At 41.0% G+C, this 15875-nt stretch overlaps 1 protein-coding gene across 1 annotated transcript; it reads left to right on the top strand.

Annotated features, from left to right (window-relative positions):
* Positions 1-14535: 14535 nt before the first annotated feature.
* Positions 14536-15498, top strand: Or1f21b (olfactory receptor family 1 subfamily F member 21B). Its single transcript, NM_214823.2, has one exon. The coding sequence runs from the start codon at positions 14536-14538 to the stop codon at positions 15496-15498; it is 963 nt and encodes a 320-aa protein (NP_999988.2).
* Positions 15499-15875: the final 377 nt, after the last annotated feature.

Here is a 15875-nt window from a genome sequence, read left to right as displayed (position 1 = left end):
AGGAAATATGCTACAATTGAGTATAATTTTTCCCACCACACAAATTAATTTTTTTAAAAAACTATGTAGATGCTGCTTCAGTCATTCAGAGGAACCAAAGGGCAAACACACAGTGTCCCCTACGTGGAGAATGGGTGCCAAAGCTCATGGTAATATTTTTCTTTTCTCTGGCTTTGGAAGTTTTCATTTTGTCTGTATTTAAAATCTTTCAACATCTCTCAATTCTATTTTTTAACTGATATCTCTTCAAATATACCGTCTCAGGACATTCAGAACTTTTTACAGTAAGGAAATATTGCTTTCTGCCAATGCCTTCACCCTCAAACTACATTGCTCTTTTTCACATACTTGTGCTTCCTTCCTTAGAAGTTCTGACTGTCCTCTGTTCTCAGGTAGCAACTTCATACTTCTTCAGATTTTCATTATCTCAGTTCTGGTTTGCTTTGTTGGGGTATAACTGACAAAATTTGTTTACATCCCCCTTGTAAGAGGAGATGCTTTAGAATGTATAATAAGTTACCACAATCACGATCAATAAGATATACATTTCTGCACAATTTATCTTTCTGTGAAAATTATACATAAAGTATACTCTCCCAACAACATTCAAGCATTCAGTATGTTATTATTAGCTGTGGACATCATGTTATACAGTATGTTTACATCTTGTATAAGTTTGTATCACTTGGCCAACATTTGTTTTTCATTTCATTCTCTCTGAACTTTTCTTAGCCTGAATTTTTTCCATTTCTTTTGTTGTTGTTGTTGTGTTGTTGTTTTTGTTGTTGTTGTTGTTTAATTGGGTATGTCTTACTTACATTTCAAATGTTATTCCCTTTCCCAGTTCCCTGTCCATAAGGCCCCTAACCCTTCCACCTCCCCTTCTATAAGGGTGTTCCAGTCCTCATCCACTCACCTTACCACCTCCCCCCAACATTCCCCTACACTAGGGGTGCAAACTTGGCAGAACCAAGGGTTTCTTCTTCCATTTACCCAACAAGGCCATCCTCTGTTACATATGCAGTTGGAGCCATGGGTCAGTCCATGTATAGTCTTTGAGGAGTGGTTTAGTCCCTGGAAGCTCTGGTTAGTTGGCATTGTTGTTCTTATGGGGTTGCAAGCCCCTTCAGATCTTTCAATCCCTTCTCCAATTCCTCCAATGGGGGTCCCGTTCTCACTTCAGTGGTTTGCTGTTGGCATTCGCCTCTGTATTTGACATGTTCTGGCTGTGTCCCTCAGGAGAGATCCATATCTGGTTCCTGTCAGCATACACTTATTAGATTCATCCATCTTATCTAGTTTTGGTGGATGTATATATCTAGGCCACATGTGGGGCAGGCTCTGAATGGCCATTCCTTCAGTATCTGCTCTAAACTTGGCCTCTCTATCCCCTCCTATGGATATTTTTATTCCACTTTATAAGAAGAAGTGAAGCATTCACATTTTGGTCATCCTTCTTCTTGAGTTTCATGTGGTCTGTGGATTGTATCTTGAGTAATTCAAGCTTTTGGACTAATATCCACATATCAGTGAATGCATATCGTGTGTGTTTTTCTGTGATTGGGTAACTCACTCGGGATGCCATTTTGTAGTTCGTTCCATTTGCCTATGAATTTCATGAAGTCATTGTTTTTGATAGCTGAGTAGTACTTCATTGTATAGATGTACCACATTTTCTGCATCTGTTCCTCGGTTGATGGCCATCTGGGTTCTTTCCAGCTTCTAGCTATTGTTAATAAGGCTGCTATGAACATAGTAGAGCATGTGTCTTTGTCGGATGTTGAAGCATCTTTTGGGTATATGCCCAGGAGAGGTATAGCTGGGTCCTGAGGAAGTGCAATGTCCAAATTTCTTAGGAACCTCCAGACTGATTTCAAGAGTGGTTGTACCAGTCTGTAATCCCACCAACAATGGAAGAGTGTTCCTCTTTCTCCACATCCTTGCCAGCATCTGTTGTCACCTGAGTTTTTGATCTCAGCCATTCTGACTGGGGAGAGGGGGTATCTCAGAGTTGTTTTGATTTGCATTTCCCTGATGACTAAGAATGTTGACCATTTCTTTAGGTGCTTCTCAGCCATTCCATATTCTTCAGTTGTGAATTCTTTGTTTAGCTCTGTACCCCATTTAAAATAGGGTGATTTTGCTCTCTGAATTCTAACTTCTTGAGTTTTTTGTATATTTCTGATATTAGTCCTCTATCAGATATAGGATTGGTAAAGATCTTTGGTTGGCATTTGGTTGGCAATCTGTTGGTTGCCATTTTGTCCTAATGGCAGTGACCTCTGCCTTACAGTAGCTGTGCAGTTTTATGAGGTTCCAATTGTCCATTCTGGATCTCAGAGCATAAGCTATTGCTGTTCTCTTCAGGAAATTGTCCCCAGTGACCATGTGATTGAGGCTCTTCCCCATTTTTTTCTTCTATTAGTTTGAGTGTATCTGGTTTGATGTGGAGGTCCTTGATCCACTTGGACTTAAGCTTTGTACAGGGTGATAAGAATGGATCAATTTGCATTCTTCTACATGCTGACCTCCAGTTGAACCAGCACCATTTGTTGAAAATGCTATCTTTCTTCCATTGGATGGTTTTAGATCCTTTGTCAAAGATTAAGTGGCTATAGGTGTGTGGGCTCATTTCTGGGTCTTTGATTCTGTTTCACTGATCTACCTGCCTGTCTCTGTACCAATACCATGCAGATTTATCACTACTGCTCTGAAGTTAGGGATGGTGATTCCCCCAGAAGTTCCTTTATTGTTGAGTATAGTTCCGGCTGTCCTGGGTTTTTTGTTATTCCAAATGAATTTGCAAATTGCTCTTTCTACCTCCATGAAGAACTAAGTTGTAATTTTGATGGGGATTGCATTGAATCTGTAGATCACTTTTGGTAAAATGGCCATTTTTACTATATTAATCCTGACAATCCATGAGCATGGGAGGTCTGTCCATCTTCTGGGATCTTCTCAGTTTCTTTCTTCAGAGACTTGAAGTTCTAATCATACAGATCTTTCACTTGCTTGGTTAAAGTCACACATATTATTTGGGACTATTATGAAGGCTGTCATTTCCCTAATTTTTTCTCAGCCTGTGTATCTTTTGTGTAGAGGAAGGCTACTGATGTATTTGAGTAAACTTTATACCAAGCCACTTTGCTGAAGGTGTTTATCAGATTTAGTAGTTCTCTGGTGGAACTTTTGGGGTCATTTAAGTATACTATCATATCATCTGCAAATAGTGATATTTTGACTTCTTCCTTTCCAAACTGTATCCCTGTGTGACCTCCTTTTGTTCTCAGATTGCTCTGACTAGGACTTCAAGAACTATATTGAATAAGTAGGGAGAGAGTGGGAAGCCTTGTCTAGTCCCTGATTTTAGTGGGATTGCTTCAAGTTTCTCTCCATTTAGTTTAATGTTAGCTACTGGTTTGTTGTATGTGGCTTTTACTATGTTTAGGTATGGGCCTTGAATTTCTGTCCCTTCCAGCCCTTTTATCATGATGGGGTGTTGAATTTTGCCAAATGCTTTCTCAGCATGTAATGAAATGATCATGTGTTTTTTTTCTTTGAGTTTGTTTATATAGTGGATTATGTTGATGGATTTCAATATATTGAACCATCCCTGCATCCCTGAGAAAAAGTTTACTTGATCATGATGGATGATCATCTTAATGTGTTCATGGATTCCATTTGTGAAAATTTTTTAAATTTTTATTATATATGTCTTTACTTACATTTCAAAGGTTATTCCCCTTCCCGGTTTCCTGTCCATAAGTTCCCATTCCCTTCCCTCCCTCCCTCACATGGGTATTCCCCTTATACATCCCCCTTATTGCCTTCCTCCATATTCTCCTGCACTGGGGCTCCAATCTTAATAAGATTAAGGGCTTTCACTTCCACTGGTGCCCCAACAAGGCTATTCCCTGCAACGTGTGCAGTTGAAGCCCTGGGTCAGTCCATGCATAGTCTTTCAGTAGTGGTTTAGCCCCTGGAAGCTCTGGTTGGTTAGCATTGTTGTGTTTATGGAGTTGCAAGCTCCTTCAGCTCTTTCAATACTTCCTCTAATTCCCCCAAACTATTCTTAGTTCGGTGGTTTGCTGCTAGCATTAATCTCTATGTTGGACATGCTCTGGATGTGTCTCTCAGGAGAGAACTATATCCAGTCCCTTCCTGCATGCATTTTTTAGCTTCATCAATCTTATCTAGTTTTGGTGGCTGTATATATATGGGCAACATGTGTGTCAGGCTCTGAATGGCCATTCCTGGAGTCACTGCTCTAAACATTGCTTCCATATCCCCTCCGATGAATATTTCCCCCTTCTAACAAGGAGTGGGAGCATCTGCATTTTGGTCATCCTTCTTCTTCTTTTTTTTTTTTTTGTAAATAATTTTTTTTATTATTAACTTGAGTATTTCTTATATACATTTTGAGTGTTATTCCCTTTCCCAGTTTCCGGGCAAACATCCCCCTCCCCCCTCCCCTTTCTTATCGGTGTTCCCCTCCCCACCCTCCCCCATTGTCCCCCTCCCCCCAACAGTCTAGTTCACTGGGGGTTCGAGCTTCCTGTGGTCTATAGGTTGCATCTTGGGTAATTTGAGCTTTTTGGCTAATATCCACTTATCAGTGAGTACATACCAAGTGTGTTTTTCTATGATTGGGTAACCTCACTCAGGATGATATTTTCTAGTTCATTCCATTCGCTTATGAATTTCATGAAGTCATTTTTTTGATAGCTGAGTAGTACTCCATTGTGTAGATGTACCACATTTTTTTAATTCGTTCCTCTGTTGAAGGGCATCTGGGTTCTTTCCAGCTTCTGGCTATTATAAATAAGGCTGCTATGAACATAGTGAACAAGAATTTCAAATCTCTGATGAAAGAAATTGAGGAATACCTCAGAAGATGGAAAGATCTTCCATGTTCATGGATTGGCAGCATTAATATAGTAAAGGTGGCCATTTTGCCAAAAGCAATCTACAGATTCAATGCAATCCCCATCAAAATTCCTACTCAATTCTTTATAGAGATAGAAATAGCAATTTGCAAATTCATTTGGAATAACAAAAAACCCAGGACAGCCGGAACTATACTCAACAATAAAAGAACTTCTGGGGGAATCACCATCCCTAACTTCAGAGCAGTAGTGATAAATCTGCATGGTATTGGTACAGAGACAGGCAGGTAGATCAGTGAAACAGAATCAAAGACCCAGAAATGAGCCCACACACCTATAGCCACTTAATCTTTGACAAAGGATCTAAAACCATCCAATGGAAGAAAGATAGCATTTTCAACAAATGGTGCTGGTTCAACTGGAGGTCAGCATGTAGAAGAATGCAAATTGATCCATTCTTATCACCCTGTACAAAGCTTAAGTCCAAGTGGATCAAGGACCTCCACATCAAACCAGATACACTCAAACTAATAGAAGAAAAAATGGGGAAGAGCCTCAATCACATGGTCACTGGGGAAAATTTCCTGAAGAGAACAGCAATAGCTTATGCTCTGAGATCCAGAATGGACAATTGGAACCCAATAAAACTGCACAGCTACTGTAAGGCAAAGGTCACTGCCATTAGGACAAAATGGCAACCAACAGATTGCCAACCAAAATCTTTACCAATCCTATATCTGATAGAGGACTAATATCCAAAATATACAAAGAACTCAAGAAGTTAGAATCCAGAGAGCCAAATCACCCTATTTAAAAATGGGGTACAGAGCTAAACAAAGAATTCACAACTGAAGAATATCGAATGGCTGAGAAGCACCTAAAGAAATGTTCAACATCCTTAGTCATCACGAAATGCAAATCAAAGCAACCCTGAGATTCCACCTCACACCAATCAGAAAGGCTAAGATAAAGAACTCAGGTCACTCTGAATATACATATTTTATTGGATAGTTATCAGATAGTATACTAGCTAGCCGAGATATAATATACATTTTAGCCTTTCTTAAGTTGTAATGGATAACTAAATGTTCTGTTTCACTGATATAGTGATGGACTGGGTGTTGAGTAGATCATATGCTTTACAAAGTGTAGAGTGGTAATAATTGTACTCAATTTATATATAAGTGAAAAGGCTTTTTAACTGGACAGAAAGGGGGAAATGTTGTGGTTTGCCGTGGAGTTATCTGTATTTTGATGCTAATTCCACTGCCCCAAGGACAGCTGCCTAGTCAAGTACTCAGGAATCAAGTGTCTTCACCAGAAACTTCTCCCCATTGAATTTTTAAAATACAGGTGAGGGGCAGGTACAGGATAGAAGGAGGCCTGTCATTGGAGGAGAAGGAAAGATGGGCAGGAGAGAAGTTTGAAGGAAGAGGAGGAGACTGGAATGGGAGAAAAGGAGGGTGAGAAGAAGAAGCCGTGGCAGGACAATGGAGGCTGACATAAAGATTCCGCTCTGTATTTGCAGGTTGTTATTAATGTTCTCAAGGGATGGATGGTACCGGGTTTGTATGTTTAAGTGGGCAATTATATCTTATCAATTGGGTCAAAAAAACAAAAGCTCAGGTGACAACAGATGCTGGCATGGATGTGGAGAAAGAGGAATACACCTCCATTCTTGGTGGGATTGCAAACTGGTACAACCACTCTGGAAATCAGTCTGGAGGTTCCTCAGAAAATTGGACATTGTACTACCTGAGGACCCAGCTATACCTCTCTTGGGCCTTTACCCAAAAGATGCTCCAACATACAACAAGGCACATGCTCTATTTGTGAGAATTTTATTGAGTATTTTTGCATTGATATTCATAAGGGAAATTGGTCTGAAGTTCTCTACCTTGTTCACTCTTTTTGTACGTTAGGTATAAGAGTAATTGTGGCTTCATAGAAGGAATTTGGTAGTGCTCTGTCTATTTCAATTTTGTGGAATACTTTGGACACTATTGGTATGAGGTCTTCTGTGAAAGTCTGATAGAATTCTGCCCTAAACCCATCTGGTCCTGGGCTCTTTGGGGTTGAGAGATTTTTAATAACTGCTTCTTTCTTTAGGAGTTATGGAGTTGTTTAGATGGTTTACCTGTTCCAGATTTAGCTTTAGTACCTGATATTTGTCTAGAAAATTGTCCATCTCCTCCAGATTTTCCAGTTTTGTTAAATATAAGCTTTTGTAGTAGGATCTGATGATTTTTGTGAATTTCCTGAGATTCTGTTGTCATGTCTCCCTTTTCATTTCTGATTTTGTTAATTTGAACACACTCTCTGTGCCCTCTGCTTAGTCTGGCTAAGGGTTTAATCTATCTTGTTGATTTTCTCAAAGAACCAGCTCTTGGTTTTGTTGATTCTATATATAGTCCTTTTTGTTTCTACTTGGTTGATTTCAGCCCTGAGTTTGATATTTCCTGCCTTCTACTCCTCTTTGTTTCTTTTCGTTCTGGTGCTTTTAGGTGTGCTGTCCTGTTGCTGATGTATGCTCTCTCCTGTTTCTTTTTGCAGGCATTCAGAACTATGCGTTTTCCTCTTAGCACAGCTTTCATTGTGTCCCATAAGTTTGGGAATGTTGTACCTTCATTTTCATTAAATTCTAAGAAGTTATTCATTTTGCTCTCTATTTCTTTCTTGACCAAGTTATCATTGAGTAGAGCATTGTTCAACTTTCATGTTTATGTGGGCATTCTTTCACTATTTTGGTTATTGAAGACCAGTCTTAGTCCGTAGTGAGCTGATACGATGCATGGGACTACTTCTATCTTCCTGTATCTGTTGAGGTTTTTTTGTGACCAATTATGTGGTCAATTTTGGAGAAGGTAACATGAGGTGCTGAGAAGTTATATCCTTTTATTTTAGGATAGAATGTTCTATACATATCTGTTAAGCCCATTTGGTTCATAACTTCTGTTAGTTTCTCTAGGTTTCTGTTTGAATTCTGTTTCCATGATCTGTCCATTGATGAGACTAGGTGTTGAAATCTCCTACTATTGTGTGAGGTGCAATGTGTGGTTTTAGCTTTAGTAAGTGTCGCGCCCACCTCGGCCAGCAAGGAAGACACAACACGGTCGGATTCTTCTCAACAGCCTTTACTGCAGGACCACTTCATTGTTAACACAGGGACGATGAGCGGCAAAGTTGCTCGCCTTATATACACAACAGTATGCTAATAATCTTCCAGGGATTGGCGGGGCACGAGTCACCCCACTATCACCCCACTTGTCCTCCAGAGATTGGCGAGGCATGAACCACCCCATTTGCATAGTACCTCCCCAGCCAGGCTGACACCAGGTGCAAAACCCGCGCATGCACAGCACTATTGTTCACCACAGGAGGGCGCCGGATCACCTCATTATCATACGGCCTCCCTAGCAAGGGGACAAGCCTGCGCATGCACGGTAAGTTGTCTACATTCAGACAGGGCTGGATGCCAGCGCCATCTTTGTTTTACCGCGCCGCTCCCTACAAGTAAGGTTTCTTTTAGGAATGTAGGTGCCTTTTATTTGGAGCACAGATATTTAGGATTGAGAGTGCATCTTGGTGGATTTTACCTTTGATGAATATGAAATGTACTTCCTTATCTTTTTTGATGACTTTAGGTTGAAGGTCGATTTTATTTGATATTAGAATGGCTACACCAGCTTGCTTCTTTGGACCATTTGCTTGGAAAGTTGTTTTCCAGCCTTTTACTCTGAGGTAGTGTCTGTCTTTGTCTCTGAGGTATGTTTCCTGTAAGCAGCAAAATGCTGGGTCCTCTTTATGAATGCAGTCTGTTAGTCTATGTCTTTTTATTGGGAAATTGAGTCCATTGATGTTGAGAGATATTAAGGAATACTGATTGTTGCTTCCTAGTTTTTTCATATTTACAGGTGGGATTACGTTTGCATGTCTCTCTTCTTTTAGTTTTGCTGCAAAGAGATACTTTCTTGCTTTTTCTAGGGTGTAGTTTCCCTCCTTGTATTGGGCTTTTCCATCTATTATCCTTTGTAGGGTTGGATTTGTAGAAAGATACTGTGTAAATTTAGTTTTGTCATGAAATATCTTGGTTTCTCCCTCTATGTTAATTGAAAATTAATTCAGCTAATTAATACAGTTTTGCTGGATATAGTAGCCTGGGCTGGCATTTGCGTTCTCTTACGGTCTGTATGACATCTGTCCAGCATCATCAGGCTTTTATAGTCTCTGGTGAGAAGTCTGGTGTAATTCTGAGAGGTCTGGCTTTATATGTTACTTGACCTTTTTCCCTTACTGCTTTTAATATCCTTTCTTTGTTTTGTGCATTCATTGTTTTGACTTTTATGTGACAGGAGGAATTCCTTTTCTGGTCCAATCTATTTGGAGTTCTGTAGGTTTCTTGTATGTTTATGGGCATCTCCTTCTTTAGGTTAGGGAAGTTTTCTTCTATAATTTTGTTGAAGATATTTACTGGTCCTTTAAGTTGGGAGTCTTCACTCTCTTCTGTATGTATTATCCTTAGGTTTGATCTTCTCACTGTGTCCTGGATTTCCTCTATGTTTTGGGCTAGGAGCTATGTCCATGTAACATTATCTTTGACAGTTGTGTTAATATTTTCTACGGTGTCTTCTGCTCTTGAGACTCTCTCTTCTATCTCTTACATTCTGTTGGTGAGGCTTGCATCTATGATTCCTGATATCTCTACCCTAGGTTTTCTATTTCCAGCGTTATCTACCTTTGTGCTTTCTTTATTGTTTCTATTTCCATTTTTAACTTCTGGATGGTTTTGTTCAGTTCCTTCTCCTGTTTGGTTGTGTTTTCCTGTAATTCTTTAAGGGATTTTTGTGTTTCCTCTGTAAGGGCTTCTACTTGTTTACTTGTGTTGTCCTGTATTTCCTTAAGGGAGTTATTTATGACCTTGTTAAAGTCCTCCATCATGATAAAATGTGATTTTAAATCTAAATCTTACTTTTCTGGTGTGTTTGGATATCCAGAATTTGCTTTGGTGGGAGAACTGGTCTCTGATGATACCAAGTGGTCTTCGTTTCTGTTGCTTGGTTCCTGTGCTTGCCTCTCACCATTAGGTTGTTTCTGGTGTTAGCTTGTTTTGCTGATTCTGAAGGTATCTTGGCCCTCCTGGAGGACTGTGTGTCAGCACTCCTGTAACCCTTTTTTCCTATTTTCTTTCAGCTGGTTCTGGGAACAGAGTGTTCTGCTCTCAGGCATGTAGGTGCTCCTTGAGGCTGGCTTTCAGGTCCCTGTGCACAGGGGACACCGGTGATACTAGGCATTTTCTTTGTTGCTCAGGAATGTGAGCAAAGAATAGTCTCCTCTGGTTTCTCAGGAGCGTCCACACTTCTGAGTGTCCAACTCTCCACCCGCACCCGCAACGGGATTTGAGTGCAGGAAGCTGTTTGACCAGTTCAGTTCAGTTCTGTGCGCAGACCTGGACTGCAGTTTCCTGCTGCTGACTGTTGCTATATTCCTGTGTCCAGAGGCACTGTGCAGTTTCCTCTTGGGCCATGAATGTGGGCAAAGGTGGGCAGAAGTGGCAATCTGTCCTGCGGTCTCAGGATTGTCTGCACTTCTGGGTGTTCAGCTCTCTCTCCCATGGGATTCTTTGATCTCTTTTTACATTGTATGTGGAGGCAGACCTTCTCAGTGAACCCAAAGCTTGCTAACTCAGCTAGTTTACCTAACAAATTTCCTCCAGGTTCTCTTCTCTGACTCTTGCACTTACATTACAGGCTGGCTGCTGAACTTCTTTGGTATATATGTGGGTGCTGGGATCTGAATTGTGGTCTTTAAGCCTATACAGCAAGCACTTTACCTGCTCAGCCACCTTCCATGTTTGCTAAAGTAATGATTGTTTCTTTGCTTGCTTGCTTGCTTGCTTGCTTCTTTCTTTCTTTTTTCTTTCTTCCTTCCTTCCTTCCTTCTTTCCTTCCTTAAGACAAGTTTCTCTGTGTAGCCCAGACAGCATTTAAGTTTACAGGGACCTACTTGCTTCCATTTTCCAAGTGCTGGGATTAAAGGGATGCACCACCACAGCCAGAAAAGTTTTTTATTTTAAGCTAAACAAAGAATTCACAGCTGAGGAATGCCGAATGGCTGAGAAACACCTAAAGAAATGTTCAACATCTTTAGTCATAAGGGAAATGCAAATCAAAACAACCCTGAGATTTCACCTCACACCAGTGAGAATGGATAAGATCAAAAACTCAGGTGACAGCAAATGCTGGTGAGGATGTGGAGAAAGAGGAACACTCCTCCACTGTTGGTGGGATTTCAGAGTGGTACAACCATTCTGGAAATCAGTCTGGAGGTTCCTCAGAAAATTGGACATTGAACTACCTGAGGACCCAGCTATACCTCTCTTGGGCATATACCCAAAAGATTTCCCAACATATAACAAAGACACATGCTCCACTATGTTCATAGCAGCCTTCTTTATAATAGCCAGAAACTGGAAAGAACCCAGATGCCCTTCAACAGAGGAATGGATACAGAAAATGTGGTACATCTACACAATGGAATATTACTCAGCTATCAAAAACAATGACTTTATGAAATTCGTAGGCAAATGTGTGGAACTGGAAAATATCATACTGAGTGAGGTAACTCACTACCCAATCACAGTATGGTATGCACTCGTTGATAAGTGGATATTAGCTCAAATGCTCGAATTACCCTAGATGCACAGAACACATGAAACTCAAGAAGGATGACCAAAATGTGAATGCTTCACTCCTTCTTTAAAAGGGGAACAAGAATACCCTTGGGAGGGAATAGGGAGGCAAAGTGTAGAACAGAGGCAGAAGGAACACCCATTCAGAGCCTGCCCCACATGTGGCCCATACTTATACAGCCACCAAACTAGATAAGGTGGATGAAGCAAAGAAGTGCAGGCCGACAGGAACCGGATGTAGATCTCTCCTAAGAGACACAGCCAGAATACAGCAAATACATAGGCGAATGCCAGCAGCAAACCACTGAACTGAGAACGGGACCACCATTGAAGGAATCATAGAAGGGACTGAAAGAGCTTGTAGGGGCTCGAGACTCCATATGAACAACAATGCCAACCAACCAGAGTTTCCAGGGACTAAGCCACTACCCAAAGACTGTACATGGACTGACCCTGGACTCCAACTGCATAGGTAGCAATGAATAGCCTAGTAAGAGCACCAGTGGAAGGGTAAGCCCTTGGTCCTCCCAAGATTGAACCCCCAGCGAACGTGATTCTTGGGGGGCGGGTGGTAATGGGGGGAAGATGGGTTAGGGGAACACCCACAGAGAAGGGGAGGGGGAGAGGTTAGGGGGATGTTGGCCCGGAAACTGGGAAGGGGAATAACAATTGAAATGTAAATAAGAAATACTCAAGTTAATAAAGATGAAAAAAAGTTCTAATTTTAATCTAAAGTTTTTGTAGATAATTTCAAACATAGATTAACAGCAGACAGCACATATGTTTAAACATGTGGATGCAAGAATTAACTAACAGCTAATAGCATTTCATTTATACCATTAAATTTCATTTTCCTATTTTATTTATTTGTTTATTTGTTTGTTTCTACAGGTGGTATTTGAGAGACTTTCACTCTAACAGCCATGGATTTTCTGATATTTACTCTGTAGGCCAAGCTGGCATGGAATTCATATAGATCACCTTTCTCTGTCTCCCTAATCTGGAATCAAAGACATGCGCCACCACCGTCCAACTAGGTTTTCTTTTTTATTACTGTTTCTTCTTGTTTGTTTTGTTTTTTGATAGTGAGACAAGCCTATGTAGTCCAGACTGCATAGCCATTATAATTCTTTCTTTTTTAAAAAAAAAAGACATATGTGCATGTGATTTGCCTGCATATATACGCATGTATAGCATGTACATGTCCAAGGGGATTATTAGATGCTGTTAGATCTCAGATTACCTGAAACTGGTGTTATGGATGGAAGAGAAACACTATGGGTGCTGGGAGTGGAACCTGGTCACTCTCCAGGAACAACAAGTACACAAAACCACTGAGCCATCTCTCAATTTTCTAATGTCTTTTCCTATGTGCTGTTTTTATTTTTATGAGACTGGGTCTGATATGTAGATAAGGCTAGCCTGGAACATGACAGCAACCTTGTTCCCTCAGACTTCAGTGTGTCTGGATGAGAGGTATAAGCCAGCCCAGGCTATCACTTTTATCAACTACTTCCCTGGCTTGGCTGAGAGAGAATTGGCTTTTACTGTTTGACACTGACTGGGAATGAAAACCTTATCAACATTGTCATTAGAAGTGCCCCAAATCTTGAACTCAACAGCAAGTAGGACTTTCCCCAACTTCCTTCCATTACTCTTGTGTGTTTGCAGTTTTTGTTGTCATTTCTGAGAATTTTGCTTGTTCATCTGCAAATGGAAAAAGGTGGTAAGCTTCTGAATATACATGGACAAGACAAGTAACACTGAGGATGTCCCAATGCTAGATTTTGAAGTCCTGTCATGAATCATCTAGGGAAGTGATGGACAGTATAAAGGAAACTGTTGAATCTGCACTCAAGATGCTGTGGATTTTGGTTCCATTACTGTGGGCTCAGAAGTCACCATCCCCAAGGATGTAGGTTCTCTGAGCATTGATTGCCTTTAGCCATGAAGAACTATACACTCTCATCTACATTTTCTTTCATTGAACTTAACACTGGGTGTTTTACAAGATTGAACCAAACCCTGTGATGCCAGTTACTCCCAGGGCTGCCTATAAGCAAATGTTGCATACTCCTTATGTGGTAAGTGACCAAGTATGAAGAAGAAAGGATGTTCCCTCGGATAATGCCATAACTTCATTTTCTGTATTGAGAGGAAGAAGAATGGGGACAGATTCTTCAACCCTACAGGCTTAGAGAGTGCTCCAGGAATTCTCCTGGGATTTGTCTCCATGCAGATTGCTTCATCCCCTAGTTCTGACTGTGAGCTTAGGTATGTTCCACACTTGTTGGTCAAGAGGGACCAAGAGCAGGCTTACACAACTACTTTGTGCTGGTCTTTAATAAGATATTCAGGGACTTTATCCCCAGTGGGACTTCATGCTGTAGTAAATACCTGTCTAATTCTCCCAGACCTCCTTCTGACACAGGAGTGGGAAGGTGATCATCCACTCGTCACCTTCTCAAAAACTTTCTGTATTTCCAAGACTTTCAAATATTTAGAATAAAGAACACTACTGCCCAGAAACTCTAAGGAAAAAAATAGAACTTGTCCATCCAAGTATTTTCATTGTAGTAGAGAAGCCAATGTTCCTTCTGCAACAAGTTCTGTTCACTCTTTTCCACCAGTAGGAACTTGAGATCAATACATTAACTGGATGCTTCTCTTTTCGTTTGAGCTTCTAAGGAGTGGGAGGAAGACACAAAATGTTACCAGATACTGGTAAGAGTGGTGTATGTGCATGAATGTTTATATGTTATTTCCAATAAGACTAAATGGTTCACTCTGGGGAACCAACATGACCTAAAACTGGGATTTGTAAATTGATTGTGTAGAAAATAGGAATGGATCTTAATTTAGAAACTCTTATGCAGGATTAATGTGAACCTGGTTGTAGCATCCAAACCTGAAGATGGCTTCTGACCTCTGCTTCTCCTTTATGTAGCTGGACTCAGACTCATGAGCAGCACCAACCAGTCCAGTGTCACCGAGTTCCTCCTCCTGGGACTCTCCAGGCAGCCCCAGCAGCAGCAGCTCCTCTTCCTGCTTTTCCTCACTATGTACCTGGCCACTGTCCTGGGAAACCTGCTCATCATCCTGGCCATCAGCACAGACGCCCGCCTGCACACCCCCATGTACTTCTTCATCATGATCCTGTCCTTTACGGATGTCTGCTTCTCCTCCACCACTGTCCCCAAAGTATTGGCCAATTACATGCTCAGGAGTCAAACTATTTCCTTCTCTGGGTGTCTCACGCATTTGTACTTTCTCTGTGTGTTTGCTGATATGGACAATTTCCTGCTGGCTGTGATGGCCTATGACCGATTTGTGGCCATATGCCACCCTTTACACTATACAACAAAGATGACCAATAAGCTCTGTGTCCTTCTTATTGTGGGGTCCTGGGTGTTAACAAACCTGAATGCTCTGTTGCACACACTGCTGATGACTCAACTCTCCTTTTGTGGGGACAACATCATCCCTCACTTCTTCTGTGATGCAACTCCCCTCCTGAAACTCTCCTGCTCGGACACACATCTCAATGACCTGATGATTCTTACAGAGGGAACTATGATAGTAGTCACCCCATTTTTCTGCATTTTGATCTCCTACATCCACATCACCTGTGCTGTCCTGAGAGTCTCATCCCCTAGAGGAGGATGGAAAGCCTTCTCCACCTGTGTCTCACACCTGGCTGTGGTCTGCCTCTTCTACGGCACCATCATATCCCTGTATTTCAACCCCTCATCCTCCCACTTTGCTGGGAAGGATATGGCAGGTGCCATGATGTACACAGTGGTGACCCCCATGCTGAATCCTTTCATCTACAGCCTGACGAACAGGGACATGAAAGGGGCTTTAAGGAAAGTATTTACCTTGAATCTACATCTACCAATAAGGCTTAGAAAATCACATACATAATTAATTTCCAGAAAACCAGTTTAGTAATCTACTGTGTGAAACTTAGAATCTTTTTGTTAGGAAAGCGTCTGCTATATCTCTTGGGAGAATAAAATCCATGTTGTAGACAGGAGGTGAGAGGTGATTAGACATTCGGTATACAGCTCAGTTGTAGAGCACTTCCTGAGTCCATACAAAGTTCAGATTTAATCCCTAGTCATGCCAAAATAAATATAAAAATTAACTCTCTTTGAAAGATTAAGAATTTGTATGTGTACCACATCTGTGTGTACCACATGTGTGTATAAAATGTGTGTGTGTGTGTGTGTGTGTGTGTGTTCCACCTGTATATAGGTGTCCAAGAAGAATGGAAGAGCACTGTCTAGAGTTGAGTTACA

Source organism: Rattus norvegicus, chromosome 10 (assembly GCF_021556685.1).
Source record: "Rattus norvegicus strain SHRSP/BbbUtx chromosome 10, alternate assembly SHRSP_T2T, whole genome shotgun sequence".
NCBI classification, from domain to species: domain Eukaryota; kingdom Metazoa; phylum Chordata; class Mammalia; order Rodentia; family Muridae; genus Rattus; species Rattus norvegicus.
The sequence above is the reverse complement of the archived record's forward strand: the minus strand, read 5'-3'. Positions and strand labels throughout refer to the sequence as shown.